General features: G+C 43.4%; 1 protein-coding gene across 1 annotated transcript; it reads right to left on the reverse strand.

Annotated features, from left to right (window-relative positions):
* Nucleotides 1-5418: 5418 nt before the first annotated feature.
* LOC143415022 (uncharacterized) lies at nt 5419-13449 on the reverse strand. Its single transcript, XM_076880343.1, has 2 exons — nt 13261-13449; nt 5419-8161 (listed from the first exon to the last, which is right to left on the reverse strand). Exon 2 carries the CDS (start codon nt 7797-7799, stop codon nt 6579-6581), a length of 1221 nt encoding a protein of 406 aa, XP_076736458.1. The 5' UTR covers nt 7800-8161; nt 13261-13449; the 3' UTR covers nt 5419-6578.
* Nucleotides 13450-17248: the final 3799 nt, after the last annotated feature.

Genomic DNA, 17248 nt, shown 5'->3' on the forward strand with positions numbered 1-17248 from the left:
TTTGTTTATTATTATCATTATAGATCTGTTTCTGTTATTCTTGGTTAGGGATCAGTTCTTAGGTTTTGGGTTCTCATGTGTGTTGCAGTTTCTGTTCAGTGTCTAGTCTGTCTCTCAGTGTCATGTCTGCATCTAGTTTAGTAATTCTTGTTTCCTGTCTTATTGTCTATGAAGGTTCTCAGTCATCCAGGTCATCGTAGTCAAAGGAGCTTGCAAAGAAAAGTTTACCGGAAGCCCACACCCACAGACCAGTACCTCCTCTTTGACTCCCATCATCCTCTGGAACACAAACTTGGAGTAATTAGGACCCTACACCACCGGGCAGAACATGTTCCCTCTAAGCCTGAAGGAAAAAAGAAGGAACACACACATGTAAAAGAAGCACTCAAAACATGCAGCTATCCTAAATGGGCGTTCTTATTAAAGTCAGCAAAGAGGCACAGAAAAGAAGACCAGACACAAGCCAGGGAGGATAAGAAGGACAGACGCAACAACATTGTCATCCCCTATGTAGCCGGTGTATCAGAGAAACTCAGGAGAGTTTTCTCCAAGCATGACATCCCGGTGCATTTCAGACCCAGCAACACGCTCAGACAAAAACTGGTTCACCCGAAAGACAAAACGCCAAAACACAGACTTAACAATGTGGTGTTTGCTGTACAGTGCAGTGCAGAATGCTCAGACCTCTACATTGGAGAGACCAAACAGCCACTTCACAAGCGCATGGCACAACACAGAAGAGCCACCTCCACAGGACATGACTCAGCTGTCCATCTGCATCTTAAGGATAAAGGACACTCTTTCGAGGATACCAATGTTCACATTTTGGACAGAGAGGACAGATGGTTTAAAAGAGGAGTGAAAGAAGCCATCTATGTCCACTGTGAGCGACCATCTTTGAACAGAGGCGAGGGTTTACGACACCAACTCTCTGCCATCTATAATCCAGTTTTGAGATCCCTTCCCAGACGCCTTAACGCCCACTCACATCCTGGGCCATCTGATCTCAGGAATTCGCATGATAAGGTGGGGCCAGGTTTCACAATGAATTCACCCGAAACTCTGGCTGATTGGGACCCACACCCAGTTTCACACCTTGGCTCAGGCGATTAGAGGATCATCAGGGTGTCCTTTTGTCCCTCTGTGGGGGGTTACTCCCACTAGGTTTATATCTGGGACTCTCCACCATTTGACCTTAGAACTGAAGAAGCTTCTCGGATGAGAGGTGAAACGTCTTCAAGTAACTTAAAGAAGTCCAGACGCTTTTCTTTGCAAGCTCCTTTGACTTCCTGTCTTATTGTGAAAGTCTTTGTCTTATGTTAGAGTGTGCAGCTTAGCTCCCCCGTCTCGTTAGCCCTGATCTCCCCCAGCTGTGTCTCCCTTCTGTTGCCCATTCCCTCATTACTACCCTGTGTATTTAAGCCCTGTGTTTTCCCATGCTTGGTGTTGTGTCGTACCATCAGATTATGCCTGTGTGTTTCTGTTCTCCATATTCCGTGTTCACTTCATGTTTTGTTTTCGTACCAGCAATAAAGCTGAGGTTTTTGAGTTTCAAGTTAGTGTCAGAGTCCTGCGTTTGGATCCTCCTCTCCGCCTGCCCGCACACAGAGCCCTGACAGAACGACGCGACCACAAGATGGATCCAGCGGACTCACCTTTTGCCTCAGAGGGAAAGTACCTCGCACAGCTTTGGAATTATTGCTGGCGCATAATTCACGCTGTGGATAACTACAGGGAGTGCAGAATTATTAGGCAAATGAGTATTTTGTCCACATCATCCTCTTCATGCATGTTGTCTTACTCCAAGCTGTATAGGCTCGAAAGCCTACTACCAATTAAGCATATTAGGTGATGTGCAACTCTGCAATGAGAAGGGGTGTGGTCTAATGACATCAACACCCTATATCAGGTGTGCATAATTATTAGGCAACTTCCTTTCCTTTGGGAAAATGGGTCAAAAGAAGGACTTGACAGGCTCAGAAAAGTCAAAAATAGTGAGATATCTTGCAGAGGGATGCAGCAGTCTCAAAATTGCAAAGCTTCTGAAGCGTGATCATCGAACAATCAAGCGTTTCATTCAAAATAGTCAACAGGGTCGCCAGAAGCGTGTGGAAAAACCAAGGCGCAAAATAACTGCCCATGAACTGAGAAAAGTCAAGCGTGCAGCTGCCAAGATGCCACTTGCCACCAGTTTGGCCATATTTCAGAGCTGCAACATCACTGGAGTGCCCAAAAGCACAAGGTGTGCAATACTCAGAGACATGGCCAAGGTAAGAAAGGCTGAAAGACGACCACCACTGAACAAGACACACAAGCTGAAACGTCAAGACTGGGCCAAGAAATATCTTAAGACGGATTTTTCTAAGGTTTTATGGACTGATGAAATGAGAGTGAGTCTTGATGGGCCAGATGGATGGGCCTGTGGCTGGATTGGTAAAGGGCAGAGAGCTCCAGTCCGACTCAGACGCCAGCAAGGTGGAGGTGGAGTACTGGTTTGGGCTGGTATCATCAAAGATGAGCTTGTGGGGCCTTTTCGGGTTGAGGATGGAGTCAAGCTCAACTCCCAGTCCTACTGCCAGTTTCTGGAAGACACCTTCTTCAAGCAGTGGTACAGGAAGAAGTCTGCATCCTTCAAGAAAAACATGATTTTCATGCAGGACAATGCTCCATCACACGCGTCCAAGTACTCCACAGCGTGGCTGGCAAGAAAGGGTATGAAAGAAGAAAAACTAATGACATGGCCACCTTGTTCACCTGATCTGAACCCCATTGAGAACCTGTGGTCCATCATCAAATGTGAGATTTACGAGGAGGGAAAACAGTACACCTCTCTGAACAGTGTCTGGGAGGCTGTGGTTGCTGCTGCACGCAATGTTGATGGTGAACAGATCAAAACACTGACAGAATCCATGGATGGCAGGCTTTTGAGTGTCCTTGCAAAGAAAGGTGGCTATATTGGTCGCTGATTTGTTTTTGAATGTCAGAAATGTATATTTGTGAATGTGGAGATGTTATATTGGTTTCACTGGTAAAAATAAATAATTGAAATGGGTATATATTTGTTTTTTGTTAAGTTGCCTAATAATTATGCACAGTAATAGTCACCTGCACACACAGATATCCCCCTAAAATAGCTAAAACTAAAAACAAACTAAAAACTACTTCCAAAAACATTCAGCTTTGATATTAATGAGTTTTTTGGGTTCATTGGGAACATGGTTGTTGTTCAATAATAAAATTATTCCTCAAAAATACAACTTGCCTAATAATTCTGCACTCCCTGTACAAGAGGCTTCCAGAGGTTGTGTTTCTAGACAACTTCTTGTCATCCCCTACCTTCACCATAACCTTTCTGGACATTAACGGATTAAGAACAATAGTAACAGCTCTGAGAGCCACTTTTTGTTTTGAACTGTTTGGCATGGGCGGCCCAGGGAAGGAGGATTCAGCTGCTCTCCTGGAGGCCCTCGCCACTTGGTGCTCTCGACGTCAGCAGTATGTTTTGCCAAGGTTCATTTCCAAGTCGTTTGATCCACCTTTAAAGAAGAAATGCAACCCTCGCCATCATCATCCAACCACACTTCCATTCTCTCCTGTGGTACAGACTGGAGCAGTCGTCATTTTCATACCACAGCAGGAGCAGCCACAGCGGAATTTCTCCAAGTCACCTTTTGCCTGCCCTCATCCCATTTCTTTTAGGTGTTAGGATGTACACATGTCACAGTGAAGTTCCTGCATACCTGGTATGAGGATTGTTGTTTCCCTTGTCTGGTTAATTGTTACTGTTATTTACTTTATTGCTATCAAATAAATATCCATGTAATATTGTTCAAAGTTAGCGTTATGTTCATACATGTTAAAAATGCCTGTAAATCAAATTGAGTTCAGTGACAATTACTGTTTGCTTGAATCAACTCATTTGGGAACTAATCTTTCTAGAAGTGAACACAGTGTGTCCATCCTCTCCCTGCTCTCCTCTCCTCAGCCTCTCTTTGCTGCCTCATGTCCTCTCTGATGAGGTCTAGCAGCTCATCATCCCGGTCTCTTTTCCTCCTTCTCCCTGTCATAGGTGGCTGACTTGCTTCGTCATTGCTGTCGTTTTGGTCACCCACTGCTGTGCTTGGCCCTGGAGTGTCCTCAAGGAGAGAGGACATTAGGACAGGAGGCTTAATGGAAAGCATCTGTCCTATCACCTCATCCATGAGGGTAAACCAGGGCCAAGTAGCAGCAGTGGGCTTCCCACTGACCCCCTCTCCTGAGCCTGGATACTTGCAATCCTAAAGGCAGAGGAAATCAAAAATGACAGCAGGCAAATAAAAACACCACAACAACTCTTAGTAATTGCACATTTATTAACTTGTGTTCTTAAGAAATATCTTCTTGATAACACACATACATACTTTGTATTCTTTGAAGTTATCTCATGTCTTCTGGCCTGCAAGGGGGTGACTTTCACCTGCAGGCCCATCTTCTCCAGAATTGTCCTGATCATACACAACAAATAAGAGAAGAAAGGAAACCATGGCAACTATGTTAATCCCTAAACCCAAAAGTTTTCACAGCAGAAAACCAGAGGAACACCGTCTGGACATCACAGGTTCTGTACAGCAGCGGTTCGTGAGTCGTTTGGTACCGGGCCATGAAAGTTGAGGCGCCGCTGTGAAATTTATGGTTTTCGGGGTTTTTATCGTTAACTCTGTTTCCCTGGGTCTTTCCCGTGTTGTAGTTGTGTGTCTTATTTTGAAAGAAATATTTACGTTACCATAGCGACCAGAGAGCATTAAGCGGCAGAGAGGAGGATGTTGCTCTCAATGTTGGCACATTTTCAGGAGAACGCTGCTAATAACGTTACATTCACGTTTATTATTATATTTACAAAATACCACAGTTTTTGTCTTGGTCGGATCATTTTATGTGGTTGTATTTATCTTAAAGGCCAGTCCGTGTCTAACAAACCGGTCTGTGGCGCAACAAGGTTGGGGACCGCTGCTGTACAGCATGAAGGTTAATAGGACCGTACTCATATGAATATGATGTGTAAATTGATTGATTCTTGTACCTCCACGCCGTAGCGGCCCAATTCTTCACCCCAGTGAAGAGGTGATCGTTTTCTCCTTGTTTTAATAAATTAAGCCGTTTGGTCTTTGTTCCCCACAACGGGGGTGGAGAGAAGCAGACCGCCCCAGCTCGGCAGCAGCAGTGAGGCCCCACTTTCCAGACCCCGATCGGGCGGCCATCTCCTCCTCCTAGTCCCCCTGCTCCAACAGGCCGTAGAGAACGGGGGTGTGTGAAGACTCCAAACCTCCCTCCGCCTGCTCATATGTAGTGTTGATGCATGTGTGTTCTAAGGTGCATTTAAAACTGTCAGTGGTTTTGTGACATTTTAAGTACAATGAAGGAATACAAGACAGTCAGAGAGTTTTCAGAGAACTACGTGCACGGGTGAGAGATTGGATCATACTCACAACCGAGGCATTGCAGTCAGATTTATTTATACCAAGAGACAGTTGCGTAGCATTTCCTGTTTTTCAAGCTTACTTATTAGCATGTGTATGTGTGTGTGTGTGTGTGTGTGTGTGTGTGTGTGTGTGTGTGTGTGTGTGTGTGTGTGTGTGTGTCAGGATGTAATGGCATGTGATACAAAAATATATGAACATTTTAATACATTTGAAAGCTTTATAACGGAGGTATCTTTTAATAATAGACATCTGCAGTTTAAACTTAAAAGTTACTTCTATCATTCCCTGCTGTTGTTCAAATATTTTGCATCTTATCAACTTCTAGTCACTTGCGGGTACATTTTCAACTAGAGTGTCATTTAGCAAAGTTAAATGTTCAACATTATAAATTCTTTTTCCTTATTTATATGTTGTCCTCTTCTTCCTCAGAGTCTGTGTCACTTTCATTGTTTTCAAGGAGCATCATAGTCTCTGGTGGGGATGTGACATAGGGAGTTATGGCTGTTGCGATAAGTCTGTTTATCAGTGCTCTGATACAAGGTATGCAACAGCATCCGCACAAGGTGAGTATGGCTGCGAATACTGCTACAGATACCTGGATTGATGACACAAAACTCCGATATTTCTCAAACATGTCAATCCAGTTGTCCCACGTAGAAGTGTCAACTCCAGAATGCTCCTTCATTTTCTCGTTCAGAGTCTTCAGGCCTTCTAGGGCTCTGGTCAGACTTCCATCAGCTGCGGTGTTGTTAGGGATGAAGGTACAACATTGCTCTCCGAACATCGAACACACCCCATTCTTCTCGCTCAGTAGCATGTCCAATGCAATTCTGTTCTGGAAAGACATCAGTGAGGTGGCTCTTAGTTGCTCGGCCACTGAATGGAAGCCTGATTGTGTCAGGTTTCCTAGTCTCTGGACGTTATAGTGGATATAGTTAATTCGGTCCACATTCTTGTTGATTGTACACCACCAGCACACCGACGATTCGAAACCGGCAGCCACTTGGTCCACTAGTTTATATTCGTCTGGTACTCCTCTGGGAATGCCTATGGCATCGATGTACGTTGGGTCTGGTCCAGGTTGTTCTGGTGCTGATCTCTTTTGTCGTGGGTTTATCTTCAGTCGTCCTCTGTTATAGTTATATCCGTGGCTTTGAGTTTTACAACCTGAGTGGGTAACAACAGTGATACCAATCCACACATGCCGATCCAGTTGTTAGGCAAACGATCATACAGGTTTGGGTCTCCACACCACCACCAGACATCAGCTCTGCTTCGTGGCTTGAATGAGGAGTCCACCTTTGTAATGGTTAGGCAGCTAGTTGCGTTGAGGCTTCCCAGCCTTTCTCCTGGGCCTATCATATTTATGCAGGTGTGGTTTGCTACCATCACATCTTGTGAGAATATGGGTTTTCTTTTTTCTTCGTTGGTGATGGGAAAGATTCTGTCCCATTTTGTGCAGTTCTTGTCTTGAATGTTGGTATGGTTCATTACAGCTGTCAGGCAGTTTTCTTCCATAGGTGCAGGTACCACTCTCAGTATTGGTCTTGGTCCTAGGCAGACCATGCAGTCATCACTAGCATCTTGAGCTGCTTGTTCTGCCAATAGTAACCAGTTATTTGAGTGTCCTGTGATCCCTGTGGTGACTCGGAACCAGTCGTCTGGCTTTAGTTTTGGTCCCACTATTATGGCAGTATTCATCGTTTTTGAGAGTGGGCCTGCAGATAAAGCCGGGCTTCCGTTTGGTTCGTCTTCTTCCTGTGGCGCCTCTGTGGATGATGGGACCATGCCTTTCGTTATGTTATTGCATATTGACACGAAGTGATGTGGATCTTTTCCGGTCTTGTAGATAAATAGGGTCAGATGGTAGCAGTTAGAGTTACTTGCCAGCGTTGGAACCAGGTGGGTTCTTTTCTGTGATTTTGGTGGCTTCTCCAGCAATGGGTTGTTCAGCGTGTGGAAGTTGAGGATCAGGTGTTCGGCTGTCTTCGTCAAGTTCATTTGCTTTGAAAGGTTTTTTGCTGATTCTTGCAGTTGACTGCTTTGATATGGCATCCAATCATTTCCAGTATAAGTGAAAACGGTGTCCCATCCTGGGTTGTTTCCGTCTGAACTGGATAGGTACCAGTCGTAGCCTTTCCAGGCTTCGGCTTTGTATCCTCCTATGTAGAATGAGTTAAAAGGTATCCATACGGTAGAGGTGAAGCTTGTCTTGTTGTAACACAGGTAAAGGTCGTCTGTTTTCTTTGCCTGTCCGTCTGTGTCATTACAAGGGTTGAACCCGTGTGTCTGGGAGACAACCAGCAGGCTCAGAAGAGTTGGTAATAGCATGTTGGTCATCTTGATTGGATGATTTTCCCTTGGGTGAGCGTCTCTTCTTCTTGACCTTGTGTCTCTCTCTCAAGACCCCCAGTGAGTAGACCCCGGCCAGAGAGGTGGGTTCACGAGTGTTGCCACCTGATCACCCTACCCCCCACCGGGCGAACACAAAGAGGTCTGGAGGAGACTAGGGTCTATGCTTTAGGTAGGCTCTACCCTTTTGGTGTGACTTTGATGAATCCACGAAGGTCGTTCAGCAATTTTGCATGCCGTGGGCGTGGTGATCAGGACCTGGTAGGGGCCTTCCCACCTGGGAGTGCTCCAGTTTTTTCTTTGGAGTACTTTGATCAGGATCCAGTCGCCTGGTTTCAACCTGGAAGAGACTGGAAGAGAATCACTCGGCAGTTGATTGTTCGTTATTATTTCTTTATTCTCTAGCAGCTTTGCCATCCATTCTGCTAATGTTGTTTCTCTTATTGATTTATCTATTGGCTCTATCTCAAAAGGTGTTAGTTTGTTTAGTTGGATAAAATCCATGTGTATGGTATGAAATGGGTGAGGTGGAGTGGGGAAATGACCTCTTTGGGGCCTTAGATTCCCTTGGGCATTATGTTTCTGGCAAATCATGCATGTTCTGATAGGCTCTTGTGCTGAAGCTTCAAAATTTTGAGTATAGAAGTGTTTGGGGAGGATACTCATCATTCCACCCCTTGACAAATGCTTTAAGCTATTTGTCACTAATGCTGCTGTCTTGTGTAGCAATTTTGTAGCCGTGCTCCACACTTTAACCATTTCTTTTGCTCCTCTATAGGAGCGGCTTCCTATTCATTTTGAAGTACATCAAGTGGTATTAGCTGTAAAGTTTCAGACATTAAAGTTCATATTGGTTGCCGTGCGGCCTTCTTTGCGGCTTGGCCTGCGAAGTTATTGCCTTCAGTAATTTCTGAATTATCTTTTTTGGTGTGCAACGCATATTGACTGTCAGTGTGAATATATATATCTTGATCTTTGCGCATCATGCACGTATGATAGCCGTTAGTTATTCACTCTGTGCTGAAAAAGAGGAAGCTAAAGGTTTCGCTTCTAAAACAGTAGGCTGCAGTGTACTAAAAATGTCTGGTCGGGGTTTCATTTTTTTTTTTTTTTTTTTTTTTTTTTTTTTTTTTTTTAAGTTAGCTTCTGCATACAGCTGTGTTCGGCACCATCTACTTCTGCAGGAAGGAGGGTGCTTGTCACAGTCAGGCAAAGCTAAAACTGTACTTGTTTGCAGGGCAAGTTTCAAGTCAATAAATGCTTTATCTGCCTCTGGTGTCCATTTTATGTCATCTTTCAGAACTAAGTGTTTGCCATAGATCAAGTTTTGCAAAGGTGGCCAGCAGTGCATATTCAGGTATCCAACATCTGCAAAAGTTGCAAAGACCTAAATAACTCATCATTTGTTGTTTGGCGACAGGCTTAGAAGCGTATTGTACAGCTACTTTTCTGCTGTCTAAACGCTGTCTGCCTTGACCTAGATATGTCAGTTGTCAGTCTGTCAGTTCATGACCTAGATATATGACCTTTGACTGCCACAGTTGTAACTTGTGTTGTGACACTTTGTGACCCTGCTGTGCTAGGTGATATAGCACGGTGAGGGTGTTTGCCTTGCAGTCTGTCTGCGTGTTTCCGGTCACCAGAATATCATCTACGTATAGTAGGAACTTTCCTGGAGCAGGCAGAGTGCAAGTAGACATTGAGTGCTTAAGAGCTTCCGCATATAGTGTTGGACTATTTTGAAAACCTTGTGGTAAGCGTGTGTATGTGTATTTCTGGTTATCAAACGTGAAGCCAAATAGCCCTTGTGACTCTGGGTGCAGGGGCACGGAAAAGAATGCATTAGAAAGATCTATGACTGAGAACCATTTTTCTCTGGGTGACACTTGGTTCAATATTGTATGTGGATTCGCCACAACAGGAGGTATTTGTTCTGTAATGTCATTAATTGCTCTTAAGTCGTGAACAAGTCTATATTTCCCTGTGTTTGCTTTTTTTACTGGAAATATAGGTGTGTTACACGTTGTTTTATTTGTTTTTATGAGAATCCCTGCTTTTTCCATATCTGCTATAACTGGGCGGATTCCGTTTTTTGCTTCTGCAGATAGTGGATATTGCGGCTTCATTGGTCTGTGTTTTGAGATTACCTTTACTTGTATTGAGTCAGCGTTTTTTATCAGGCCGACATCTGTTGGTCCAGTGGACCATAGGGATTTTGGCAAGTTTACAATGTCTGTTTCATCTACAGGTGCCAACTGCGATCATTCTGCCCTCTCAGTTACAAGGCATGAGGCTGGAGAGTCAGTTAGGTGGGTGCTGGGCTTTACATTTAAAACCCACCCCAGAGTGTATCTCATACAGCCTGTCCTGCGGCCTTGAAGCCAGCCCTCATGTGTGTCTTCTGTCTTTTCATAATAATCATCCTGCACTCGTTTTAGAACGATCCCTAGATCTTTCCATTGTGTTTGGGAGTTTTTTGCTGTGGAAACATGTGGGGCAGGCATCCTATTTAAATCTCTTACTCTGGGGGGTTGGATTACCGAGCACACAGCATTTCCGCTTTTTGTAACATAAAGGTGTTGCAAGGTTAGTTTCTGTAGTCCTAGACGGTGGACCTGAGTGTCATACTCTGGGTCAGGGCCTGGTGTTTGTTTAAAACGCAGAGTATGATGTAGTTCATTGTGCGGCATTACTTCTGATGTTCGCGGTAAATATCTCTCAGTTATTGTAATTAGCTGTTTAGAGGATGGCAAAGCCAGCGTCCAATAATAGTGTGGTTCACCATCCCCGTGACACACGAGCGTGTGTGATTCTGAGAGCATTAATTCTGCTCTCATGCCATTGCTTTCAGGAACTACTCCTATTCTTAGCTTCATCAGTCCGTCACGGCCTAATAGGTTTACCGGGCAGCTAGAGTCAATAATGCATTGTAGTTTGCACTTTCGGTCGCTGTTTGCATGTAGGAAGTCTAACTTTTGTGTTAACAATTGTGTGGTAGTGTGCCCGGAGGCTGAGGTGACCACACGGGCATCCTTTGAGAAGTGTGTTCTCGGGGGTTCTTCTGTCAGAACTGTCATACATGCGCCAGTATCACATAACATTGTGTAAGGTTTGCCATTTATGTAAATAGTTACCTCTGGTTTGTATTCAGAACCCAAAAGTAACTGATGAATGTTAAAAATTTCAGCCCCACACTCTTGCTGTTCGTTTGAGGTGTCTGGGTGGGGGCCTAGTCACATTTCCTCAGTACTGTCCCTGTCGTCTCTGTCCTGCCTTTCTCGTCTAGCAGGGCGGTCATATCTGTCCCTGCCTCTGTCCCTGTTGTCCCGCCTATCCCTGCGGTCCTCCCTCTGTCTGCTCCTGCAATCTCTGGCAAGATGCCCTTCTTTATCACAGTTATAACACCTCCTGTGTTTTTCTTTGTCATCTCTGTTCTGTTTCCTGCCTTTCCCTTTTTGTGGATTTCTTCCTGCGTATGCAACAATTTCTCCTTCAGTGGTTACTACAAAAACTCCACAGGGCTGCTTTGTTCTTTTGGACTTTCACTGCATGTTCTGCATACTGCAAAGCATCGGGTAGGTTCCCAGTATTTTGGGTGACCCAATGTTTATCTACATGAGCTCTAACTTTTGGGAGGAGGCCCTTCAAAAATGCATTTTTTAGCTGTTGTTGGTATGGTGTCTCCGGGCCTTCAGTATATTCTAAACCTGAGTTTTGTCGGAAGACTGGGGGCAGTCTATCCAGAAAATCAGAGGCTGTCTCATTTTCTTTTTGTTTAGTCTCTCCTATTTTTGCATAATCAGGTCTTGGGGCTAGTATGGTTCTGATTCTCTCATACACTGGTTGTAGCGCTGCTTGTATTGAGTCAGGACACAAAAAGACAAAGAAAAATGCTGCCAGAAACAAAGCAGAAGTGTCAGGGAAAAACTGAGCTCACAGACAGCTGCATGTGTGGGCTTTCAATAGCATGCAGCCTCTGCTCTAAAAAACAAATAAAACAAAGATAAAAAAGTGTAACATGCTCATCAACTTAGCAGTGTCCACATATTTAATTCAGCTTCTCAATCCTGTAGGTTTAGCTATTATCTACAGGGTTTGGCCTATTAGTTGTTATAATAAATGTGCTCCACATCTCAGTAATCTTTTATCTAGGATAAATGACAGGTTTTCAAACAGGTTAAGTGCCTCTATGCACCTAATTGGTTCAAATATTGCCTTTATTTTCTTCATCTCATATGTCATTATACTGAGTTTGAGCAAACCTTAAGCTTGATGCAGACTACTTCATAACAATTATCCATCTCACATCATACTGACTAGGATACTTCCTGTTATTATTTTATATCATTATTAATATTATTAATAGTTAGGATCATCTTACTCAGCAAACAGATAATTTAGAATTCATCCAATCTGTACAAATTTGCTTTTTCTCTGAACAGGTTTGTGCCTATTTTTTAGACTGGTCTTCTGTTTGCCTCATCTCAGATCCAACCTTCAGTCACATTCATTCTCTCTGTTGCATGTCGAACCAAGTAGTTTATTATTATATTTTATTTTGTATCCATCAAGGACTGTGGGCGAGCTGCAGTCTCACCCATTTCCAAGATGGAGACATTTATCTTTTCACGCACTTTCCTTGGCAGAACAATGACACAGCCTTAATCTACCTTATGCATCTCTCTTTTTATAGAAAAGGTTTTCATGTGAATGATTTCCTTTTATTTATTTTATACAATCTGGGCATGATCGTCATGCCAACTATATTTCATTATTTAGTTCTGTTTGGAGGGTCTCCCTTATTTGCGCTTATTTTGGCCGGCACCTGGATGGATTTTCTCCATCCACTGCTCATCAGCGGTTAATTCAGGTCTTGTGGGTTTATTTCCCATTTTAATTTATTTGTTTTATTTTTATTTTATTAATACTGCCAACACATACACTATGAAGTTTGGTGGATACAAAGGTCGGAGGAGGTTATTGAGGCAGCCTTCTACCCTGAGCTAAACTCAGGGCGGCCCCAATTTTATGCGATGAAGCGCAACCTTTTCTCTTCCCCACCACACAATACCTCACAGGAAAACAGAAGAGTAGTACAGAGACCTAGAGTCTCTATTCAAAGGCGTACTTACTCTTTACACACATACATTGCGCCTAAACGAAAACCTGCTTTTACTCGACACTCCTTCCCTTGTTAAAGTTTTTAGCGGGCGCGATCCACACAGGAAGTGCAATCCCGTCTTATAGGTTACTTTCTAACCTTCCCTTGTTAAAGTTTTTAGCGGGTGCGATCCACACAGGAAGTGCAATCCCGTCTTATAGGTTACTTTCGAACCTTCGGCCCACACAGGACCTCCCTTAGTGTCCACACAGGATTCTACAGGTATGAGTGTCGTTGTAAAGTCGATTTATTTCAAACGCATGATGTTTATGACTGTGTTATATTCACCTTCAAAGTAGCGCTGTGTTCTTTTCCGGTGTTATCGAGTCCTGTCGCCGTGAAGCCTGTGTAAGCACCGGCCAGCAGACGAATTTACGACTGTGGGCTTTCCTCGTCTTCCTGGAAGCGAGCGTTTGCAGTGCAGGCGGTCACGACGTCAGGATCCGAAGACTCCGTCTGTGGACAGTTGGACTAATAATCGATATAATAATATCAGTCAACTATCCGGCTCGAAGGACCAATTAAATGTCAGTGGTTTTGTGACATTTTAAGTACAATGAAGGAATACAAGACAGTCAGAGAGTTTTCAGAGAACTACGTGCACGGGTGAGAGATTGGATCATACTCACAACCGAGGCATTGCAGTCAGATTTATTTATACCAAGAGACAGTTGCGTAGCATTTCCTGTTTTTCAAGCTTACTTATTAGCATGTGTATGTGTGTGTGTGTGTGTGTGTGTGTGTGTGTGTGTGTGTGTGTGTGTGTGTGTGTGTCAGGATGTAATGGCATGTGATACAAAAATATATGAACATTTTAATACATTTGAAAGCTTTATAACGGAGGTATCTTTTAATAATAGACATCTGCAGTTTAAACTTAAAAGTTACTTCTATCAAAAACCCAGGAGGGCATGAAGCTACCTGCCAGAGAGCAGCAGGTAAGCGCATAGCCCCTCCTGATAGCCCTCAATGTCTACATGTATTTAAAATTGAGAGGTGGGCAACGACGCCAGGAGTGAGGTTGTACACCCTGATGGTCTTTTGGGTACCGTGTAGTGTGCCCACCCCCAAGATCCTATATGTATGTGTAACGCGGTTAAAGGACCAGGGCGCCGTACTGCAGCTTCATAGACAATGAGCTATCAGAATTAGTTTCGACTATGGAGCCTGAGTGTGTGAATAAAACACAGGAAAGCAAATTAGAGCTCAAAATATATATATTATGTTTGTTATGAGAAATGTATAGACAGATGTACAAAAAAATTAAAAAATATGCATATATATCACAAACAAAAATAATGTTGACAATACAAAACAGCTTATTAGGTTCCAAAAGGAGGTGGGATGAGGTGTAGTCCAGTATGAGATTTAGTTTAGTTCCATAGACCTGTGATAGGTCATGTGTCAACAGTTTAATTCAGTCCATAGATTTACGATTCCTACCGCAACGTAGCGGTGGTCGGGTGGCTCGCCATCACGCGCTGATCGCGAAAGAAAAAAAAAACCTGACCTAAACAAGGTCAAAAACATAAATTATCATTCACTGAAGAAAATGAAACAGCATTCTACTGCTGTGACAAAATAAATACATAAATCCATAAATAACAAAGACAACTAATTAATGCCATGTTTCATACAACAATCAATAAACCATCATCTCTTATAATGAATTTCATTCAAAATACTATTATAGAAAACCATTCTCATGGGTCAAAGTATATCAGCAATAAAGCTAATAAACATTATCCAAAGTTAATCAAATATATTTACAAAACTCATTTAATCACAGGTGTTGCGCAACAGATTCAATAATCTCAATGGAATTTAACTCTATGCAAAATCTCATAGGCCGTTTTGGCATTTCATCAGAAAAGTAACAAAAAACATCCAAAACGGACAAAACTAGAAAATTCAAATCACTCCTTCAACTCTAGATACGTTAAGTCAACATTCGGCCATAATGGAATAAACAAAAACAACAATATTCAATAAATAAAACTAGTAATTGCACTTACTGTCGCTAGCCTAGCATTAGCTTGCCGGCGTATTACCGGCTCCGCATTTTCATTAATTGTGACAAAACAAAACAAACGACTAACTCACCGTTGACTCAATTTTGAGGTAGTGTAAAGATGAATGAATCGGCCAGGTTATTGCACACTGTCAACTGGTCTGTAGTGTTTGTCGATATCTGACAAGTACGCCAACCACAGGGACAACAACAGCCAGAGGAGCAGGGAACATGCAGCTGATTGACCCGGAACTTATGCAGGGTTCATTCCCGCCACAATAAAGGGACTGGCGGAAGTGGGGTCAGAAGTTACCGTGGTTACATATGTGTAATGCGAGTGTGAGTAAGGTGAATGTCTAAGTTGTGGGATAAAATTGAGGCACAGGCAGCCAGAAGGGGGGATGCCTCCCCTGCACCCTGGTGACACAACTTTACCCCAAGGCCCTGCATGTGTGGGTGATTGTGGTGGAGCGGGAAGAGGGAGGCAGCTGGAGATGGGGAGGTAAGGAAGGGAGGGGCAAGTGACTCCTCCCTTCCTTACCTCCCTGGCAACCCGCCAGGGAAAGGGGGGCCCTAGTTCAGCAGCGCCGCCTGGCCTTGCAGAGCCCAGGACAGCCCACCCGACCCCACCACAGAGAAAACTGCACCCACCCCGTCATCCACTCATCTTCCAGACTACACAAGACAATAGAGATTGACAGACCACGTGCATGCCGGTAACTCGTGGCAAAACAATCCAAGTACCGCATCAAATGCAAGCATTTGCAGCACTGCAAAGCATTCATTCTTCGGTTCCAATAAATTCTTGCTTTTTCTTTGCCCCCCAAAAAGGTATGTACAAAACGAAGGAGAACAATGCCGGTCCGTACAAAGACAGACATGATGAAAAGTCAAAGAAAAGATACGAGGAAAAAAATCAAAGCAGTGAAAGTGTTAAATCCTTACGAGCACACAGAGGGACAAAATACGTTAGCGTGCTGCCCAACTTCACCATGCTCATATTTATAATTATACGGTTCTTGGAGTGAGTGCATACACTCGTGAAGTTTAGTAACTTCAGGTCACCGCAACAAGCCCAGGTACAGTTTACCGACAGATGGGTACAGGACCTTGAAATGCACCGTGTAGAACGAAAGACCATCGTACGTATCATAAGTTTACCAGTCTCACAAATCGTCTTCATAAATACACATTCGTTAACCGTTTAATAATGGGAACTTTGAGCTCAACGGTAATTAATTAGTAGTGGAAATAATTTCTGGTAGCATCACAGAAATGTAGCAGTGACAATAATATTGTATGCTGTAATCGTACTGGGCAATTAGTGATACAAAAAACTTGTTTTATCCTGTGAATAAAAGTATATGTTTTTGTCAGTGTACCATAATAACAGAAGCGAAACACAATATTCTGTCAGGACAATTTACTATTTATGCACAATAAATAAAGGAGCATAGCGCGACAATTTCTGTTCAGCGCCAGACTTGCTTGTAACCTATATCACCAATTATGTTATGAAAATGATGTATTAACTACAACAGCAGACTGACCTTTGTGGAAATGCTTGGAGCAGACTAACCTGTGAGCTGGAGTGTTCTGGGACGTTATATTTGGTCTTTGAATGGCTGCAATCCAGTCGCCTCTTTGTTACTTCGGAAACATGGCTCGAACAATTTCTCTTCAACGACGTAATCCGATAACAACCGATCTCTTTACCCGTCGGCTTCCCGTGGCTGTCATGCGACCGGCTATTGCAGTTAATAACACAACAGCTTCTTGCCATTTTTTGTGTTTCTTTTTATCGCTGTATAACTGATTTCAATTGAAAGCCTGCGTGCGCTAGTACCTCTTGCCACGAGTTCCCAGAATTCTTTGCGGTTTTACCCCTGAGTGACGTCACATTTTCAATCTCTATAGACGCCCAGGCTGAGATCTTCCTCCACCTCTCTTGTAGCTCCCCCTCCTGCAGAGTAAGTTCCTGAAGAGAGGAGACCTCCTGCAAGGCCTTGTGTGGTTGATGAAGAGAATGTGCACTAAAGGATACGCTGTGGAATTCCCAGTACCAGTATGATCGTGTATCCTTCCTACTATCCTGCTAAGGTTTCTACCGACTATTCTCAACCACTGAACACAACCCAACATTACAAGTGGCAAGAGGGACTCTCCCTCTCAGATCATTTCATACACCTTAATGAGCAACATTTTATGCTTCCATCATAGCTAAATGAGCCCTCGTTAATTTGGTCATATTTGATTCATGTCCTG

The sequence above is a fragment of the Maylandia zebra genome, linkage group LG3 (assembly GCF_041146795.1).
Source record: "Maylandia zebra isolate NMK-2024a linkage group LG3, Mzebra_GT3a, whole genome shotgun sequence".
NCBI classification, from domain to species: Eukaryota; Metazoa; Chordata; class Actinopteri; order Cichliformes; family Cichlidae; genus Maylandia; species Maylandia zebra.